The 17,033-nt window shown below is 38.3% G+C and overlaps 1 protein-coding gene across 9 annotated transcripts in view; it reads right to left on the reverse strand.

Moving 5' to 3' along the window:
* The window catches only part of Bbx (BBX high mobility group box domain containing), a 248,248-nt gene that overhangs the window by 122,549 nt on the left and 108,666 nt on the right, over nucleotides 1-17,033 (reverse strand). The window contains exon 4 of one of the 9 annotated variants that reach the window (XM_087900722.1): nucleotides 8,142-8,278. The exons of 7 other annotated variants lie outside the window; for them this stretch is intronic. In XM_087900722.1, the coding sequence (XP_087756848.1) occupies nucleotides 8,142-8,246 (105 nt within the window). In that variant the 5' untranslated portion in view covers nucleotides 8,247-8,278. Of the gene's footprint in view, nucleotides 1-8,141; nucleotides 8,279-17,033 lie in introns of those variants that run through there. One more of the 9 variants, XM_085685544.2, reaches the window with a different exon arrangement.

Here is a 17,033-nt window from a genome sequence, read left to right on the forward strand (position 1 = left end):
ATGCAATTGCTTTCGACAGTCTTTTGTTCCTCTCTAGTACACCTGGTCTTTCCACCCTCCCACCTTCCACCACAGGATAAAGAAAAGAGAAGGCCTTTGTCAGACATGAGCATCTTCACCTGAATTTCAGGCTTCAGGACCAAGAGAAAAATTATTTTCTTTATAAACTGCCCAGATTGTGGCATTCTGTTATGGCCATATAAAACAAACTAAAATGCCTATTCTTCACTCAAAACAATCATAGAACCACAGAGTCAGAATAAACTTTACAGAGTACCGAAATTAACCTCCTCATTGAAATAAACTCAGATAAAAAAAGTAAGAAATCTGCTCAAGCTGCAGAACAAATACAAGACTGAGAATTTCAAGATTGAAATTCCTTTCCAGTGTTCATTGAGAAAACCATAAAGATATATTTTTAAGGAGTACTTTAGTTTTTTTAAAAAGTAAATCATTGACACTTTTCACAAAGAACAAAATTGTATTTCATTAAAATCATAATATTAAAATGGCAAAGAGTCTTGGATATTAAAAATAAATGTATATCAGAGCTTGGATACAAGATATTTGTCCTTTCCCCAAAGTCTGGTATTAAAGACTTGGCCCCATCTGGAGTAACTGTCTTTGGAAGGTGACAGGCTTCTGAGGGCTCTGACCTAGAAACAGGTTAAACTGTGGTGGAGGATCAGATCTAGCTGAAGGAAGTACGCTGATGGGCACATCCTTCAGAGACACCTTGTCCCACCCCTCTGGCCTCTCTGCTGCCAAGGTGGCTTGTGGTAAGCAGCTCTGCTGCCTCCAGCCTCCTAACCCAGATGCCTGGATTTGCCTCAGGCCCAAAGTAATGAGACCAAGCTCACAGTCAACTAAACCTCTAAAACCATGGGCCTAAATAAGTCTCTCTTCCTTTTAACTATTTTCTTCCCAGTATTCGTTACAGTTTATGAAACCCTTCATGTACTGGGCACCCATTGCTATGACAGACACAGTTGATAAAAAGGAAAAATACTATGTGAGAACATTTCTGGATTAAATGTATCATAAGAACCAATTATTTTCCAAGAAAGGTTAAATTAACTTGGTACACTACTCTTGTGGACTGTAATACAACAGCGAATACACTTTTAGTTCTCCATTTCAGCTACTTTCTCAGGGGACTCAGCTACTTCAGCCACTGTGAAACTCAACATTACACTTAGGGGTCATCTTGAAGAACTGCCCACAGTACAACACAATTTCAAAAGCATGAACTTTGAATGAAGTTTCTAAAGGGCCACCAAATGCTTCCCACTTAGGGTCTTTCCCTGAAACAGCACGTTTAACTTATGTCTGAAGACTGGTGTCATATTATCTCAGATCCCTTCAGTTCAGAGTACACGTCGAGGGTTTTTATATGAAAAGATCAAATCCTACCAATATTTACTTTGCAGATTGTAATTCAAACATAATAACAATCTTCCCTCTATAATCTGTGCTGAATCATATGTGAATGTGTAAGATAATCACTTTTATACTCAGGAAGCTCAGGAGAAGAGGTCCTTAAGGTCTCAACAAGTGTACCCAAGGCATCTGTGCTAATACTCCATTCCACAGCGCAGCCACAAGAACACTCCTCTGAGACAGAGCAAAGGAAAAGCGGCACTTCTAATGTTGCAGTCCAGTCAGGATTTGGTGTTTAAAGCTTTCCCAAATACATTAATCTTTCTTTGGCTATCAGAGATGAAGAATCGCAAGAAAAAGGCTTTGAAAATATAAGATTTCACCGGGTGGCAGCGGCACACGCCTTTAATCCCAGCACTCGGGAGGCAGAGGCAGATGGATCTCTGTGAGTTCAAGGCCAGCCAGGTCTACAGAGCAAGTTCCAGGACAGGCTCTAAAAAGCTACAGAGAAGCCCTGTCTAGAAAAACCACTTATATATACTGCATTCTAAATATATTATTTATTACTTCAGTGCACTCTTCCATTGTGAACATTCAGTTACTCTGGGGACCTAATATTCTTTTCCTATCTAAATATTTACAAGACTGGTTTCTCAGAGAGACCATCAGTTTGCAGCTCTATATGGATCTAATAAAATGTGTGAATAGGTTTTACTGCTCCACTCAATTCCGCAGTTCCTAAAAGTCCTCTGGGACATCATTCTCCGTGTGCTTCTGGTTTCGTCCGTTTCATTCTTTGATTTCCACTGGCGAAAAGAAAGTGCTCACTGCTTTTCACTAAAGAACAAAAACAGATTTTTATTCCTCATCTTAGTTATAAACTGATGTAAGCTTTCATGAATCAATCCTGAGATGAAGATTTGACTGCTCCTTTGGGGATCAAGCATTCAGAAGGGACACTGGTCTCTGTTTCTCACCTCTCTTATTAACCGTCTCAACAGTGAACTCAGATCTCAGCAAAGCTCCACATTAGCATGCGCTACCCGTGATAAAACTTGCAGTTATAGGCACAAACACTGACTAGAGCTGCCACAACTGAATGTGAATGCTTATTTTGATTTCTTGATGCTACCCCTAAATCAAATAACTTTTGTTGGGTAACTGCAGGATGCCCAGCTGAGTCAAGGAACATATTTCAGACAGCTGCATCTTGTTTACGAACCTAATGTCACTTTTGTTGAAGGAAATGCAGGTTGTCCAAAGAGAAATAAAAATAAGGGGCAAAAATAAAGAGAAAGAAAAATATCTGTTCAACAAAAGGCACCTATTTAACATATTTAAGAATTAAACAGCAATCTGAAACACACACACACACACACACACACACACACACACACACACACACACACATAATATCTCTCTATCTCTACAACAACAAAAACTTCCAGAATGCCTTGTACAAGAAATTCAGAGGGAGAAGGAAGACATGTTGCTAGTGTTGGTAAAGGGTAATTCATTGGTTATCAGAAACTAAAATTTACTTCTCCAAACCCCATAAGTCTATTTTTAAGTGCAAACTAGTTAAACCAAGATTATCATCCCATTCAAAAATAAGTTTTATTTTATTCTTATTAATTCTGTCAAAAACATTTAGACAAGGGAGAGGCCTTTCAGACAAGCATGAGGTTCTCAGTTCCAATCCCCAGCCACCACATAAAAATAGCTTCACATACTTATGTCCTCAACAGCAGGTTGATGGAGACAGCTCGTAGGTGTTTGCTGGCCATTCCCAATGGGACCCCTTAATCTAAAGGCTGTCTGATTCAGATTCCCAAAGCACTGGTTTCATTGGGTCAAGTGTGGTTCTTAGAGACTCGTGGGTTGCTAAGTGATAAAACACCCAGTTCACTGAACAGCACAAGATTTATAGAGGCAACACCGCGTAATTATAACAAATCTATCTATAGGTGTCGTGTAAGGGTTAAATAACAGCAAATAACCATAAATGGATTTTTCAAAAGCAGCCAAAATTCCTCTAGGCTCAAAGCAGACTTTAACCTAAGGGCAATGATGCCACCATTCAAAGGAAACACAGTACTTGGCAGGCACAGAGAAAGGAAGTTAAGTGTCAGCTGGCTGAGTATGAAAGAAACATACACAATCAGAGAGTTAGGAGGCAGCGGCTTGGCAGACATGCAGAAGAAAACCCTTTTTAAAATGTGCTGGTGTCCAGGCAATCATCCTTGAGGACACTGATTTTCCCAGAACAATGATCAACCTTAAGGTGCCATTTTCTCTGTTCTTCGTGATTTATTTTTTATTCAACAATACCTAGTCAGCCTTTTAGAAATGCGGATTTTCCAAGTAGCAAAATAAATGGCAACATATTGGAAAATTAACTTCAGGAAAAAAGATTCACTGCTCATTTTTCTTCACAGCTTTCTTACCCATATGTGAACTCTTGGACAAAATGAATATTGTTCCAGCAACAGCTAACTTTTATGAGGCTGCTGAAAACTACTTTACCAAATGCTTTTTAATAATACATATAAATCTGCCTTTGGCATAATTATTTGAAAAATTAAGTACAGATCAACTTTGGGTCTTTATATTCATTTCCAGGTTTGCTGTAAAACAGCCATAAAGTAAGAATAAAACTGAATACATAACTGAAATTTTACTCTTAGTTTAGCACTTCTATCTTCCTTCAGAAAGAAAAATTTTCTATTAAAAGTTTATATATTTGTTAATCTCTCCACTGTGTTTATGAATACTCCAACCTGTTAATACTAGAAGTTTTTTTTTAATATTTGTTGCAGTTGAAATCAGGGACCATGTCTCTCATTCAGAAGACATTAAATTAAGAATACTAAATTACAGCTGTAGCTTTGGCAAAGCACTCTGAAGTCTAACTAAATTAATAAAGTGCTAAGTGAATTAATAGTATAAAAGAAAGTTAAACTGATAATTTGAAATATTAATGTGCATACTTAATAGATCAAGCATTTTACATTAATCAAAGAGACAATATGAGAGTGGTTAGCAAAAGCATTTTCCTATCAGTAAAATTTTCAATTCATATAATTCCAGATTTTTCTTTTACAAGCACGAAGGCATGCTTTTCTCCTTGCATTCCTAAGCAACAAAAACTAACGTGTTCTTCAGCTAAGATGGCTAACTACATCTTTAGAAAACAGAACACTTGGAAAAATATGTTTTCCCAGAGTTTGGTTAAGTAAGCAGATGGTAAAAAGTATGTCTTTCTTCTTGTCTCCAGACCTACACAGTCTAACAGATCTCAGGTGTTTGCAGTCCATGAATGCTACAGGTGGGAGGTAACAACTATACCTTTAATGATAAGTAATCTAGTATTAAAAAAAGTTTAAGACAATTTTTTTTCAATTCCAACCTTGATTTAGATATAGGTGAATTTTATTAAAAATGAATCCTTCATTAACTGTTTCATCTTTTTTCATTTTGTATATTAAAATTTCTCCCTTTACCTAACTCTTCTCTTTAATGTAAACACTGTTAGACATGGGGATTTCAAAAGCTGATGAATAATACTAATGAGATCAAATTATTTTCTGACCCTGAAGGTCAAAAGGGAACCATTTATTTGATCTGGGCTAAAAGTCAAATACTGAGCTCTCCATGGGATCCAGGCAGAGATGCTTAGGATATACAGAAAGCTGAGGTATGCTCTATCCTTTGCAGCCTGATCTGTGGCATCATTACTTTCAGTGCTTAGTTCAGAGGAGCTTACCAACAAAGTTTGAAAACTACGTCACATAAGAATTGTAAGAACCAAGCTTCAATAGGCGTGAGAAGACAGAGGGAGGGTAGCAAGGAAAGGAGCCTGGCCCCTCTGTGCCATTTAACTGGAGTAGCTAGGGGAAGAACCAGAGCAGAAAGCCAGGAACAACTTGCTTCCAGCAACAGTTACACAGATCCATCACCTCCACGAAAGTCTAACACAATTCAAAAATGGTGTGTGAGAAAAGACCTGGGATTAAGTGGTACAGCAAGTAAAAAAGGATAGGATGGATCAGACTGGTCACAACCACAGGAATGGGGGTAAGAAGTAGAGGCAAAAAGGCAGAACTCAAGCTTTAGTGCTGATGAAGTAGGAAAGTCAAGGCATTTATTATACTTGCTTTAAAAAAGAAAAAAAAATGTATTCTTTCTCTAGAACAATCCAATCCTAAGCAATGAAAGGGAAGTCCAATGTATGGCCTGCATGTTATGGTCATGAGACACAACTAAGCAGGTTGCTGTGATGCAAATAGGGATCTAAAGCCCAGTTAGGTCTACAAATTCCAGCTGCTGACTCAGAGCCAGGACAACAGCAACAATTTTCCATCTTAATTAGGAGACGTATTTTTCAAGAGTGAAGTTCAAGATTCCATTGTTTATTTGCTTGTGTTTTAACACAGTCACCTACTAGCAGAACTACTTTCAATCCTCAATCATTTGGTGAAATGATTGTTGCGGAGCAGAGGACTGATATATGAGGGCATACTGCACTTACAACTTTCCTTTCTATATTCAATAAACAACTGTTAGCTATGTAAGTACTAGCAGCCCTAGTGGTTTAAACCGTGGTAGTCCTCTGCGGGGGTCTCAGAATGCTGATGAGTAAGTAGTACCTGACAGAGGGAAAACACTGATACTGTCAGCTAAAGTTACAGACCACTAAGTACTACTCAGATCACAAGGTCAACAACAACTTTGGATATTAAAGTTGGAATGAGCGGTATAAAAATGTAATAGACACCAGAAGAATTACTAAGAAAATGAAAAGTGACTGACGGACATAAATGGAGAGACTGGCAAGTACACCTGGAGTCACGCTCAAGGGTTTAGAACTTTCTTGAGGCAAACAACAGTCAAGTTTAAATCACTGCAGTGGGCAAAAATTCTTTGCATGTCACTATCTCAACTCGAATTGGGGAAGAGAAATTTGGACAAAACATACCCATTTCTCTGCACACACGGTCTTGAGAAGTTCACAGCTAGCGTTTTCATTCATCGTAAGTGAGCTCTGTACTGTCACTTTTTTTTTTTTTTTTGGAGAAAAGCTGCTGCCGAGCAAGCATCCACAGCCATTTGCGGATGTCTACATTCAACTTGGCCAGAGAGGATCTGTGACTACTGCCTAAACACAGCACAAGTCATGTCTCCAACAGAACTCACTTAAGTATAAGGATTATCAAGCTTATTGCTGGGATCGTGTCACAGAAAAATCAATCTTAAAAAAAACCTCTGCCCTCCCCAACAGAAATATCCTCAGAGGACATAAAGATATGGCAAAAACCTAAACAGAAACCTAACAATTTCAGAGAACTTGAAGACAAGCAGTGGGGCCTATGAAAATCCACCATTTTGCAGATTTGAAGCTGGGCATACCTTTGACCTAGCAGTTCTTCACAAACACTGATAAACAGTATGTACCTAGGGAAGGATCTATTGAGCATTAACTTGTCCTACAATTAACACCCAGGCACTCATGTACCTATACACATATATACACACAAACACATATATTCATATATACATGCACACACACACACACACACACACACACACACACACACAGACTAAACAGGCATCAAAAGAAAGTGAAATATGTCATTTTCACATGATGAAAGGCTATAAAACAGTTCTGATCATTAATAAATGATCAGAGTAAAACTGAGAAAAAAACACTCAAGAAAACCATGGGAGTCCTATGCCCAACATTCACGAGGTAGGATCTAGCAGATCACACAGTGAACTACAAAGACACTATGTTTATTTCCTCAGCCAGGATAGGTGGTCATTCATATTCATGTTATTCTTCATACTTCAGTTGCATGTAATAAATATTCCTTGTATGTATATGTAGCATTTTATAAGAACTCTGGGGAAACTTCTGTTTTTTAAAAAGAAACAATCTAGTATTTTAACAAACAATTTTAAAGTTATTTTTTAGTATCTTCAAGTAATATTATTTAAAACATAGAACTATTCAAGGTAAAGATTTTGGATTGCAAACTGCATACAAGAAAATTGAGATGCTGTACTATTTAGTAGCTGTCTAGTACATAGCTAGCAGCACTAGAATGTAATACATATACAAATCTGAATGGTATGTTGTACTAGGCAGCGCTGCTGAATACAACAGAAAAGCAATGTCCAGAATGAAAATAAAACAGGTAAGTTAGATGCCAGTTCTCTATTTTACCTTTGAACAATGAACGTTCTAAGTGTCTGCTAACTTAATAACTTTCTTACTAACCATAGTCACAGTTTAGCCTAAATAATAAGTTCTAAAAGTGGCAACAAACAGCATCTTGTCCTAACTCCTTTAAGTGAATAAAAGGTTAAGTTTTGCTAGGCCAAAATTTATCAGGCTCATTTGACTACCATCCCAATAGAGTCCCTGAGGCAAGTGAGCACACTAGCCAAAGGCCTGCAGAAATAACTTCCATACTTTCCTTACTGCTCCCTCATTCCTATTTCAAACTCACATTTTAAACTCCTGTGAGAAATTCAGCTAATACCACCTGATCTCTATGCAGCATTAACCACATGTCCCTTTAGCATACAAACAATACAACTCATTTACATAATTTTTATCAGCTTTAAAAATGTCCTCATTTGCAGTGGGGCCAACCTACCACATTCCTCGAGAAGAAAGACTAGTGTCTTCTGCACTGTACTCTAGCTTACTACTTTTCTCCCAAGGCATCGGCAGCTGTACTCTGAACATTAGTCACTATATAAATGCTGATTGACTTACTACAGTGGAACAATTCGCCTCTGGTATTTCTCAATATCCCAGGGAATCCTTCACATCTATAACATGCTGGAGATGATATCATCTGCTAGAGGCTTGGGGTCTTCCTTAGGGTGCCTGGGACAAGAAAAACAGAGAAAGACCAGAGACAGTCAGGAGAAACACAGAGGGGAAACACAAAGATAATCAGAGGACGGACATACAGAACTGAGAGTTAGTCAGAATTGCAGGGATTAAGCAGCCAAGAAAGTCAGAGACAGAGAAGTCTGCAATCATAACTTGGGGTTTGGTTTGGAGTCCACATTTATGGTACTATTTATGAAGCGGTGGTGCCCTTGTCACATTAAACTGGCAATATAATCAACTGTTTTCCTGATCATGTACCTTTACCCATCAACATTCATCTTCACCAGGTCCACACACGATGCTGAAAGCAACCTGGTCGCAGACAAGAAAATGCCATTTTTCCAGTTTTGAATGTGAAAATCAGAGGTAATGTGATTTGCACAAGGTCACAAACAAATGAAAAACTAGAGCGCCGAATCGGATTCCAAAATCCAGTATTTTTCCTGATATCCTGTGCTGCTCCTATTAGAAAGGTATATCATATAAATACAAATTTTTACGGAATAAAATTCAAATTCTACTTACTTTAAGGTAATTTTTTCTCTCCTATAGGACAATAACAAGGTTTGTTACTAAAAATATTTTTAAACATATCAGAAAAAAACAATAAAAATATATCAGGATGATAGAAAATTTAAATATAAAAATTTCAGGCTGGGTGGTGGTGGTGCACTTCTTTAATCCTAGCACCTAGGAAGCAGATTAGATGGCTGTCTGAGTTCAAAGCCATACTGGTCTATAGAGTAAGGTTCAGGATAGTCAGAGCTACACAGAGAAACTCTGTTTTGATAGATAGATAGGTAGATAGATAGATAGATAGATAGATAGATAGATAGATAGATAGATAGACAGATAGACAGACAGACAGACAAGATTTTAGAAAGAGTTAAAATTAATTCATCTGCTTTTACAACTTTGATATTTCAAGGTCTTATTAATGATCCAACATATCTGAGCCGATCAGGAAGATGAAAACCCACCACACTTCAGTGAATTCTTAGAGACAATGAGAAGGAATCACCTCATAGTTGCAGCTAACCATCTACATACACTGAAGTCCTATTTCAGGACACTCCATGTACAAACAACCACACTCTCTGTGACCATCAGTGTTTGGAGGTCCTCTTGAGCAATACTTACACTCAAATAACCATACCCTTTGAGAAGCAGTCACTGCAATTGCCAGAAAAGCTTCTTCAGTACAGTGGGAAGCATGTCACTGGATTTTACAAGACAACAAGAATACAAAAATAAAAAAAAAGAAAGAAAAGAAACTTCTATTCAGCTGTGTACATCAATTTATCTTTCTATCATGTTCAGCAATTTTTAAAACAGAAAATTTCAAATCAGGCATAAGAACAGTGCTTCTCTGCCCTCTAGTGACTGGCTAGGTTTTACTAACGACATGGTGTTTTTCAAATTCAGTTCAAATTCAGTAATACCTGGGATTATTTTTCAAACTACAGGGTAGCAGTTTTTCCATCATTTGAATACTGAGAGGAGAAGAATCTTACTCAATTTTTAACGCATGCTTTGTGAATAAACACAATACAGAAAAGAAAGTGGGGGATTTCTTTTAAGTACTGAAACCTCCCTGTTTTTAAAAATACACTGTTTTCTGATCCTTGTACTTTTATGCATTTTGTTTAGGAAGAGCAAATTCTAGTCAGTCCACATGTCGAAATTTTTATAAATCTCATAACTATATGAATTCTAAAATAGTTGATCTTTTTATTTTGAAGCCTAGGGTATATAGATAAGGGGTACTATGTAAGTTATACATAAGTGAACACTTTTGTATTAATTATAATAAGCAAAAATTTATTTAGTACAAAATACTGAGTGTAATTAACCTTAATTTTTCTAGTGGTATTTTTAGAGTTTCCTGGGACTCAGCATCGTCACTAGGAAATTCTCTATCAGTCTAATCCTAGCTCTTGGGAGGCAGAGGCAAGCAGATCTTTCTCAAAGTGAGTTCGAGGCCAGCCTGGTCTACAGAGTGAGTTCTAGAACAGCTAGGGCTACACAGAGAAACTGTCTTGAAAGAAAGAAACAAACAAACAAAAAACAAAACAAAAACAAAAACCCACTTACAAAAGATGCCAAAGACATCACCAGGCAGTGATTCACCCTCGTAGTCTGATAAGGGAACTTCTTTGTCAAAGTGAAATAATCCTCTTGATTTCTATTACGGTGTCAAGAGGAACTAATGTATTCTTAGAACATCATTTCTGTTCTCACTAAAGCCAGTCTATCAGTTTCTGTGTCTACACATTTAAATGTGCATTGCCTACACACTGAATATAAATAGATATATCAATAAGTGTAAAGGAAGTACTATGTGGATAGGAGTGCAAGCCCTGCAGTCAAATAGGTAGGAGAACCAATCAGCAGTATAAACTGGAGCAGATAAACTTTCTATGTCTTACTTCCTACATCTAAAAAAAAAAAAAGAAAGAAAGAAGGTAAGAAAGAGAGAGAGAAAAAGAAAGAAAGGAAAGAAAATAAGAAAGAAAGGAAAGAAAATAAGAAAGAAAGAAAGAAAGAAAGAAAGAAAGAAAGAAAGAAAAAAAAGAGAAAGAAAGAAAGAAAGAAAGAAAGAAAGAAAGAAAGAAAGAAAGAAAAAGAAAGAAAGAAAGAAAAGGGACTTCAGAGCCTTATATGGTTACTGGAATTCAGTTTCCACTGGTGTAGCATTCATCACAACTTAAATGGGTTGTAGATATTTATTCATGTCAGTAAATGCAGATTTTAAAATAAAAAGATATGCATATAGATATTTAGCTATAATTAATGATAAATAACGTGAAGTATTTAGGAGGTGATATGATGATGCCTATAATCTATTTTCAATGCTATAAAATTTAAATTGACTTGATGAGGGATAGAAGGATAGACAAATAATGGATATACATTAAATACTATAACCCTTTGGAAAAAATCTAGTGCTATTAAAATGTTAATCAGACACAGCAGTATAGTGCTCCAAATTCTTTTCTTTACACCCATAATTAGTGCCTCAGTGATATCATAGAACAGGAGATTAGAAAGACTAAGAACCAGCAGGAACAGTCATCTGCAAAGAAATAGTATTTGCTGGACATAACAGCACACATTAATGACAGCAGCTGGGACTATATGCACATGATTTGAAAACGATTAAGTCAGCCAAAAGTTCAGAAAGGGGAATGGCACAAATAGGAAATGATGACTGCTGGGGGAGAAAGAGACAATTTTCTCAGGCTCTAAGAGGCTACCCGTGCTCCCAATGATGATCCATACACATAACTGAACAAAAAGGGATTCAGTAGATATTTTCAGTACATGAAACATGGGGGTGTAACTGCAGAGGGGAGTGGATGGGAGAGAATGAAAGACTTGATCAAAATACAACATATGTATGTATGAATATTAAGTATTTTTAAAAATAAAAATATGCAAAATAAAACATTACAAACCAAATCTACATGGTAAGGATGGATTTCATAACAAGATATTTATGAAATATGAACCTATCTTTTATCAAGCTTACATAAAATTAAAAAAGCATAAAGGTAAGACAACATAGGTACATGGCTATAATCCCAGCATTTATAAGGCTGAGGCAGCAGGAACTGCTTTTGAAGTTTGAGGACAGACTGGTTACATAGTAACTCCCTGTTCCAAAACAACAAAACCTTCCGTACCATGTCACTGTGATGCACACTTGCTCTTCCAGCATTTAGGAGGCAGAGGCAGGAAAATTTCAAGTTTAAGGCTTTGCTAGGTTACACAGCAAGTCCCTCTCTTATAAAATGCTACAGTAACAAGAGCAACAACAACATATGTAACAGTAGAAAGCAACTGAGTTCATCTGCATATTAAATTCCAGGGTAGTGACTGGAGAAAAAAAACTGTCAGTGCATTCTTCCAATCTGACAGAGAAGAGAAAGAAACAATGAGGCCGCATTATTCCACTCTGGGGTGAATGTTACCATCACACATGTAAAACTCAGCTTTCAAGCACATCAAAAACCTGCATGGGTATAGTCTTTAAAAGTCAAAGAGTTGAATGCCAGTTTTGTTATTTTTATTAGTCAAGAAGCTCAAACAAATTTAAGTGTCTTGAGCTTTTCAGTTCTTTGATATATTAAATAGGAAAAATGGATATCTACATCTAAAAGTTTACTACAGAAACTACAATGAAAAATTTATAAGCATAAAAATATATACAACCAGGTATGCTAACGTGTGCCTTTAATCCTAGTTAGGAGGCATAAGTAGGCAGACCTCTCTGAGTTCGAGGCTAGCCTGAAGACCAGCACTCCCGGTCACCCAGGACTACACAGGAAACCCTGTCTCAAGTAATAACAGTAACACACACACACACACACACACACACACACACACACACACACACGGTCAGGGAACTCAGCACATAAAGTGTAAATAAAAGTGGCAGTTACCACTCTTACACATACTGTCACTACCTGGAGTGCATCTTTTATGCGCTTGTCACCATCGTCTGCAGGTGAAAACAGATGACTCTTTATCTGCCTCAGAACCCAGAAACTGCACAGGTGAAGAGTTTTCAAAAAGAATTTTATTAAGAGTAGACTTTACGTAAGGTATTACTACACTTCGTGTAGAAGAAAAGCTGGCGATGACAGGAACCCACTATTCACCTCCCTGCGATGTCAATTATAATAATGCAGGTCCTGTGGGTGAAGCCCTTAGGAAGCATGATTACCAATGACATTCAAAGTCACTGCAGCGCATGTGAGGAAACGCTTTACTGAGTGAGGTAAGCCAGACCCAAAAAGAGGAATAAGGTATTTGTATTCACTCATAAGTGGATTCTAGCCATAATTAAAGGTCTTTGAGCTTATTATTCGTGATCCTAGAGAAGCTAAATAAGAAGGTGAACCTGAAGAAAATGCAGGTAGTTTTCCTCCTGGAGATTGGAAATAGACAAGAGTTCCAGGTAACCACGGGTGCATGGGGGGGGGGGGGGGTAGTTGGAAGGGGAGAGGGTTAGAGAGAAGGGAGCAGGGGAGGAATGGGAAATGCTCGGGGGACTGGGAGGGGGGGAGGGAGGAAGGATAGATATGGGTTCAGGGAAGAATATATCTCAACTATGGAAGTCAGTTTAGGGTCTACTAGAGACTTGACTGTAAATGGGATCCCAGGTCCAAGGAGAGATCCCCAGATTGTTCTCTGGACAGAGGAGAGGGTGCCTGAACTGGCCTTGGCCCATAATCATACTGATGAATATTTTGCTTATCACCAGAGATCCTTCATCTGGCAATGGATGGAGATAGAGACGGGGACCCACGTTGGAACACTGGACTTAACTCCCTAGGTCCAAGCGAGAAGCAGAAGGAAGAAGAACGTGAGCAGGGAGGGCAAGATCAGAGGGAACCTTCATCCGGCGATGGATGGCGATGCAGACGGAGACTCACATTGGAGCACCGGACTGAGCCCCCCAAGGTCCAAAGGAGGAGCAGAAGGAGGAAGAACATGAAAAAGGAAATCAGAACCGCAAGGGGAGCGATCACCCACTGATACAAGGGGACTGATCTAATGAGAGTTCACCAAGGCCAGTTGACTAAGACTGAAGGAGCGCTTGATCCAACCAGATTCTCTGGAGGAGGCGGGATTCCCTGAATGTGGCTGACCCGAAGTCTTTCTAAAAAGCCATTGACAATGACTCTGGGACTTGTTTCCTCTGCATATTCTGGATTTTTGGGGATCCAGTCTGTTTGGATACTCACCTTCCTGGACCTGGAGGGAGCAGGGAGGAACTTGAACTACCCACAGGGCAGGAAACCTGGACTGCTCTTAGGGATGGAGAGGGAAGAGGAGAGGGAGTGGGGGGAGTGGGAGGGTGTTGGGAGGAGGGGCGAAAACGGAAACTTTTATATTTTAATAAACTTAAAAAAAAAAAAAGACCTGGATAAGCCTTCATTTGAAACAGCTGAAGGCAGCATCCAAGAAAAAGATTAAAATTACCTTTACAGAAAACAGGTTCTAGTTTCCCTGAGAATGAATTTCTAAGTACCTATAGATTATTCTATTAAGACTAACATTCAACAGCATACAGTGCCAGCTTCTCTAGTTGATGAAAACCATCGTCTCCAAACTTCCTTATCCACAAAACACTAGCCTAAACTTTACTTTAGCATTTAGATTTTTCTCACTATCCATCATTACTCACTTTTCTGCCTTCCCTAGTCATACTCTTTTTCCTGCGGTCTATGACTTTGCTTTCCTTTATAAACAATTAAGTCTTGCCACTGTTCTGTTTTTAGATATAGTATACACTTTTACCAATTTTCAAAGTTTCAACCCCAGCTTTCCCTAATGTTATGCGTTAGTTTCTTTCTGAAACTCTTCCAAGCTCATCTCAAATTTACAATTACATCCAGCAGGCATGAGGGTAAACATTTATAATCCCAGTACTCAGGAGGCTGACGTAGTAGAATCATGAGAAAGCCAGTCTGGGCACACAGTGAGACTTTGTCACAAAACAACAACAGCAAAATTAAAATAACATTCTAAACACAGCCTCATGGCTATCTTCTCTCCACTTCCAATGCAATCTATCCAGAACAATGTCTCTCCTTCTGCAACAACTTTGGCTGCCACCACCTTTCTCTGTAGAACATTAGCCCTCTACATCCTCAAACAGGTTCTGTCTATAGCCAAGTTCTATAGGTTACTAATTTTATGTTTGTTCAGATGAGAGAGACCTGGAATTCAGATTTGAAAAATGGTGAAGGCTAACTTTACAATAACTAAATACGCTCACACATACACAGAGATGGGGGAGCAAAAAGAGGGGGAAACAGAGATGGAAAGAGACAGAACTAAACAGTAGCAACCACTAAATGTTTCAAAACACTTTCACTGAAGAAGTCTTTGAAATTAAATATCAAGCTGGGGGATGCAGCTCAGTGGTACTGTGCTCAACTAACAATATACAAAGCCCTAGGTTTGATTGTCCAGCACCAAACAACCCCTCCCACAGCAAGTACTCATTAATTTTTAACCCATAGATTTAATAAAGGCTTACTTGATTTGAATATCTCAAGTTATATCCAGATTATACCCTTCATAATCTGACAGTGTCATTACAACAACATAGAACAGATTTCTCCTGAACAAAAACAGTACTAAAGCCCCCAAACCAATTTTTCCAGTTCTTACTTCTTTTCTGCTCAATCCCATCAATTTCATTCGCTTAAAACTGTTCAGTGGTTTGTCTACCTTTAGAGTGGAAAGAATAAACTTACCCTGGCGTTCTTTTAAGATCTCTTACATCTGGTATTTCACCAAAGTTCCCTGTTTTAAATTCACCCAATATCCTAGTCAACTGACACAAGGCATCTAATTTAACTTTCTAAGCTTCTTTATTTCCTTGTGTTAGTCAGACCCTTTATCATGACAAGCACCTAAGAAAGACAGTTGAAGAGGAAGTATTCACTCTAGGTCTAGGGTTTCTGAGGTCACCTCTAACACTGCTTTGTGCCTGAAGCAAGGCTGATTATCACAGTGGCAAGAGTGTGTGGCCAAAAAGTCTGCTTCCGTCAGGGCAGCCAGGAAGCACAGAGGGAAAAAAAAGGCAAGGGTTAAGATACAGTCCCCAAGGAGAGTCCCCCAGCGACTTATGTTCTTCACCTAGATCCTATATCACAAGGTTTCCAGAACCTTTCAGGGACTACAACTTCAACACATGAGTCTACGCTTCCCATTATAAATGCAATTGATAACATTCCTTTGTAAAGAGGTCACTAATATCTCTAAGTGGGACTCAGGATGTCAGGTCTGTTAATACTGACCAGGTGAGGTCAGTTTTGTTAGTCTTGGGTCCTTCGGTCACAAGAATCAACACATGATTTAAAAAATTACCCTAAAACTCAGAAACAAAACACAAAAATGTGATCCATATAATGGTAAGTTGTTGTTTCTACCTATGCCTATTAAGCAGCAGTGAGCATTATGCAGCTGGCAATCTATAGAACTATGTGTGCACATTCATGTGGACACATATGTATGCAGGTCTGCTCATGTGTGTGTGTGTGTGTGTGTGTGTGTGTGTGTGTGTGTGTGTGTAAGAGGTCAACTTCCAGTGTTGGGTTTTGGCTTTTTTTTTTTTTAAAGTTAGGGGCATTCGTCACCTTGGAACCTCACTACCTTACTGATTAAGCCATGTTGTTTGGCTAGAAAACATCAAGAATCTTCATCTCTGGCTCCCCAGCGCCAGAGGTGTACAAGTGTACACCAAACTTGGGTCCTCACACTTGCCCCATAAGCACTCCACTAGGCCATCTCTCAGGCACAAACAAGGATATATATTTATAAGCATTACAAAGAAAACAATCTAAAGTATAGAGGCACTTAGAAACTGAAATTTATAAAATATTCTCTCACAAAGAAAGAAAATCAGTTAAAAATGTGCTTTTGATCTCTAAAACTCAAAAAAAAAGAAGGAATGAAGGAAGGGAGGGAGGGAGGGAGGGAGGGAAGGAGGGAGGGAGGGAGGGAGGGAGGACGGACTGAGTGGAACACCTTCTCTAGCAACAGAATCTATTATAACAATCTTATTGGAAAGATTTACCTCGTGTTTTCTAAATAGTGAATCAGTCTCAAAGCGAATAAAGAAAGGCAGTGTCTCTTAACACAGGTATACAGGCTGAGCAAATAATATACTAGATAAAAGAGAAAATTAGAAAGGGGCCCAAGTGACTAGAAGAAAAGACAGATG

This window comes from Myodes glareolus, chromosome 2 (assembly GCF_982192425.1).
Source record: "Myodes glareolus chromosome 2, mMyoGla1.1, whole genome shotgun sequence".
Lineage (NCBI taxonomy): Eukaryota > Metazoa > Chordata > Mammalia > Rodentia > Cricetidae > Myodes > Myodes glareolus.